Below are 5,093 nucleotides of genomic sequence, written 5' to 3' on the forward strand. Positions count from 1 at the left end.
GAGAGGGAAAAGGGGAGATTAATATCCACGGGGCGTATGGGATGGGACGGACGACATCAAGGGCGGGGAGGGGAGAATTGTTAGGTGTTTATGTGTGATGGTGTGCGTAGATGTTGGGGTGGGGCTAGGGTTATGCTTGTAAGAGTTGGTATCATGTGCTGGACATAGATAAAGCGTGGGTCACATTTCACCATAGAAGTGTTTTTTTTAAATACCATTTTTTTTGAGAAAAACATGATAGGGGAAGCCCCTACAATGATTTTTTTTTTGAAATAATAAGAAGCCAAATTTGCATCTGTGAAGACTTAAACCTGGGTGGTTAGGTTGTAAATCCACTTCCCTAACCAAGTGATCTAGGCACATTTCTTTATAATATCAATCCCTATGTGTGGATTGATACAATAGATCATGTGGTGTTTTGGTCCTACCATAGACATCATCAAGTACTACATCGAAAGAAAATTAATATGACAATCTAAAGATCACCAGAGAAGGAAATTTAGGGTAATACTTCCAAGTACTAGAAGACATAAGTAAGGCGGCCAAATCCAAAAGCCCATGTTACTCATACAAATTTCTATTAGAAACCTGTATTGAGGGAATATTAGCTATGGGATCAGATCTCTGGGAGAATTTACACCCCCACTCTGCCCGTTCAGTGTACAGGCAAACAAGTATCAAGACACATGCTTCTACCAGCGGTCAGTCTTTGATAAAAATCAATGATTACAAGCTTTTATTCTGGCAGTTTAATTCAAATATTCTTCATATGGAAAGCCGCATATAATTACCAAACCAATGTATACCGAAACACCTTCCTGTCGTGACCTATTGTAGTTTTTTTGTAAACAAGCATTTGATGTAAATTGTCACTGTTGTGTTGGAGCAGATCTTCTGGAGTTACCATGACTTCTCATACATGCCAACCCTTGGTGGGAACTTCAGATGTTCCCCCTTCGCCTGCCCGAGGCCTTGTTTACTAGGGGTATAAGTTTATCCCCAATGAATTAGGGATTGGAGGGGATTTGGTAAAACCCTTCCTTTCACCCAATCCGATCAAATAATTTTCCGTCCCAATTCACTAATATGATGGTGTGTTTTTATGTAGAAAAAAATGAGAGAGTTTGTGAAAACATCTTGGGATTATCCCATGCAAAACTGGCTTGGTAAACAAACTTTTGGGGATTTTTCGGGATTCCAGATAATCCCCTCCACTCTCCTTGAATACACTTCAAAATACACTAGAGAGGATAGAAGTAGATTTTGGAAGTTCTCATTTGTCTTGGGTTTAGGATGTGGTTTCATTTGTATAAAATCCAATATCCTTGCCACATCCTAAAATTGACAACTCTAGGGCATATCACTATTTTCTGAAATATGCATGATTATGACAATTGATCAAAATTATCTATGGGCAAAACCCGATCATGTTTACCTGAAAACAACGAAAGTCTGCATAATATCTTCATCAGCAGGGCACGTAATTTACCGCAACCCCTTCAGAAGTAGCAGGTCACGGGGCAAGCCGAACCCCTAACATGGTATTTTTGAATGACCTGTGCTCAGTGTCAAGAATTATTGACATGGGATGCTGCAGTCTGTCATTGATTAGTATTTGCAGACCTGCGTCATACATGCAAGCAATGAAACAAGTACTATGTTTGTCCAGTTGTCGCAAAGATAACTCCATGCCTAACAACAACTATATACATAGACCTAGTTTAAATAGCAAAGGCCAGTCTTTGGATTCCTTCACGTGAAATATTTTGAAGCATGGAATTTTATATGTTGAATATTCCATGCTAACCCAATTATTCAAAGAAGGCATATAGCATTCGTTGTGTTGGATAGCATGTGCAATTGAAATACGTCCAGTTGGCCATTTGTCCTAGTTGTCAGATAGAAGAAACCCACCACTGGGGGATTAGTATTAAGTAATATTGCTTATTCTACTGATTAGTCACAACTCAGCTAGTAATTAGGACTCCATTGAATGCAAAATTGGGGGCAAGTATGCGGGGCTTGGTCACATGCATGACATGGACGCCTAAAAAAGATATCAATGAAACGAAAATATGCACAGCACAGGAACAAGGCGCCGGCGGTACTGATGAGGCTCCAACTCTGACCATCGAACCCTCACCTTTCAGATTTATTAAGTCTGCACATGTTCGAAATATAAATTTGACCATTTATACAACAAAGTGTGTATTATAAGTCACAAAACTTATCATTTTGTTTACTTTGGAGATATAGTGTTTATGGTGCATAGATAATATTAGCTGGTCAAATTCATGGTCAATTCTTTTCTTAAAATATGTGCTAGCCTAATAAACCTAAACAGAGAGAGTATGTATTTGCCAGCTTGGTAGGGAAGCATGAACATGAAGAAAATTACACTGAAATTAATCCAATATTCAAACAAGCGGCATATAGTAGAATATTGTTATGTTAATAGTCTATGCAAAAACAAATTAAGGGATATTAGCCTATTCAATTGAAGTGCGTCTAGTTGGCCAATTGTCCTAGTTGTCAGATACAAGAAACCCACCCCCAGTGACTACAATAGGCCTGCCACACCTAGTTTAGATTTTTTTTTTGAATTGTTCACCTAGTTCAGATCTATAAATAGAACCCCTCTAACCCTTTATTATCTCACAGCTCTCCTAGCCCACTGATCCTGTGCTTTCTTCTCCCTCTGCTCCCTAGACACACAATTCCATCGAGCCATGGCTAGTCCCTCTGCCTCCTCGTTTTTTCTCTTGCTCTTGCTGCCAACTATCCTGGGCATGGCTAGTGCCTATTCTCCAGTCCAGATTTGTGTACGTCCCTGCCCAATTGAGGTTAACCTGCACCTATACCTCCACCAGTTCGTTGCTGGACCAAACCACCCAAACCGCAACGAGGAATTCCTGATAGCCCCAGCAAATGCCTTTGGTTTTGGTACTACCCTCATCCATGATTGGACCTTGACCAGAACAACCGATCCTAACGATACACTCGTCGCACGTGTGCAAGGCACACACATCCAAGCTGGCACGACAAATGCTAACAGCTGGTACATTTCGCAGAACATAGTGTTTCAGAGTGGCAGGTAAGATGTAATTACACTCGTGCATTAGTAATTGATTTCGTGGTACATTTGTCATGCTTTCTCGGCTTCAAAATATAATCTTTTTTGAACATCACTTGTCGTAACTTTATTATCTTTGACTACAAATTAATTATCTTAGATTAGATTTGTTAGATCAAGTGGTGCAATTATACTTATCACTAAAGTCCTTTATAATGTTTTATTAAATCAATACCTAAAGAAATGGTCACAGTTATCTATTCAAGATATATTCTGCAAAATTAATCAACACTCTGTTTCAAAATTGAGGGGCATTGCTGCACCGAGTTGTAAAATATAGGAATTTGATTATCTTTGTTTTCATCTTTATATCATGACGTGATACTAAGAATATGATCCAACAAGTATATATGATAATAGATATGTAAATATTATTTCAGAAATATATACCGCTCCACCTTAGAGCCCCATACTATAGCATTTCAAGGGGAAATCACTCATAAAGCATGAGCATGAGTTCTGTGTGCATTTAGATTGATTGTGTGTTTGCATAGTAAATGTGATGTGATTGATGGGTAAATAAATAAATTCCTTGATTGGTAAACTCGCTGATGAGTAGATCAAAATTCCATCCATGGATTCAAATAGTTTGTCAATTTGTGCATGCTATCATGTAAATTTGTGTTGGTACATTTTTTTATTGTTGTACTTACATACATGTATCCTAAAATAATATATATATAGAGAGAATGGATGGATTGGAGTATACATTGTTCCATCATTATTGTATGGATATACTGTTATAAGCAATTCTAACCTTTTGACAAAATCTGTTATATCTCCATGTAAAACAGATTTGCAGGGTCCACACTTCAGGTGATGGGGACATTAACCGAAAACAGTGTTGGCCAGTGGTCTATCGTCGGTGGGACCGGACAGTTTACGCTGGCCCAGGGTATTATCAACTACAAGATGGATCCGTCTTCTAACAAGGATGATGCTATTAGAGAACTTAATATTCGTATCCTCTATGACGCAGATGATGTACAAGTGGTAAGTATGACGGTTTACAGCCTTGTATCTAAATCACTGCCATCTATTTTCAACTAAACTAGTTTGAACTAAGTCTTAGTGATATGGGAGCCTATGTTGATTCCAAAACTTCAACTTGCAAGAGTATCTTGCAAGCTAGGTTGAAACTAGTTCTAGAAATTTATTTAATGTGGTTAAAGAGTACATTTAGCATTTTAGCCAGATCAAATATTTTTTAGCAATCACCTTGAGCTGTTATTTGACAAATTTGAAGAAAAAAAAATTTGAAACTAGCTCTACAAATTTATTTTGTGCCGTTTAAAAGTATATTTAGCATTTTATTCATAATAATAGTTTTAGCAATCACCTTGAGCTTTTATTTGACGAATTTGAAGAAAATCATGCTAATATATATACGGAGTACCTTAATTAGTGCATGAAACAATTATTGTCTTACTGAGTTGTTGACTAGGCAGTCTAACAAACCTCAAGCGACATGCTTACGTTGTGTACATATGTGTGCAAGCTCTGTAACATTAATCACCTTTGTTTTTTTTTTTACTTCACCTTATGCAGGCTCGTGATGGTGCATTACGCCTGGTGCAAAACTAATCCACTAGGAAGTTGGCGCTATGGAAATAATGCGAGTTCACGGATGCTTGCTGTCTGATCAAGTGCTCATCGTGGCATTTCTAGTACCGGTGTGGTCAATGTCTGATGTTATTTTATGTGGTGGCAATGTGTCGAATATGCTACCTTTTGTATGTTTTCAGTTCAAATAAGCCTTGGCTTCTGTGATGGGACTGTTGATCCCAAATCCAAGCCCCATTTGGTTCGTGGTTGTCTATGTAATGTGTGACTATTCCATATTTTGGGCCTCCTCTTACGGATACGCAACATCTTATGATGTAAATAAATGGTATCAAACTATCCATTTCTGATAAAACTAATTACACGTACTTGAGACCCAAATATCCTTTGCTGTCAT

The 5,093-nt window shown here is 38.0% G+C and overlaps 1 protein-coding gene across 1 annotated transcript; it reads left to right on the top strand.

Annotated features, from left to right (window-relative positions):
* The first annotated feature begins 2,729 nt into the window (after nucleotides 1–2,729).
* On the top strand, nucleotides 2,730–4,717 carry LOC124672437 (dirigent protein 22-like). Its single transcript, XM_047208661.1, has 3 exons — nucleotides 2,730–3,094; nucleotides 3,928–4,126; nucleotides 4,682–4,717. Exons 1-3 carry the CDS (start codon nucleotides 2,730–2,732, stop codon nucleotides 4,715–4,717), a joined length of 600 nt encoding a protein of 199 aa, XP_047064617.1.
* Nucleotides 4,718–5,093: the final 376 nt, after the last annotated feature.

This window comes from Lolium rigidum, chromosome 7 (genome assembly GCF_022539505.1).
Source record: "Lolium rigidum isolate FL_2022 chromosome 7, APGP_CSIRO_Lrig_0.1, whole genome shotgun sequence".
Classification (NCBI taxonomy): Eukaryota; Viridiplantae; Streptophyta; class Magnoliopsida; order Poales; family Poaceae; genus Lolium; species Lolium rigidum.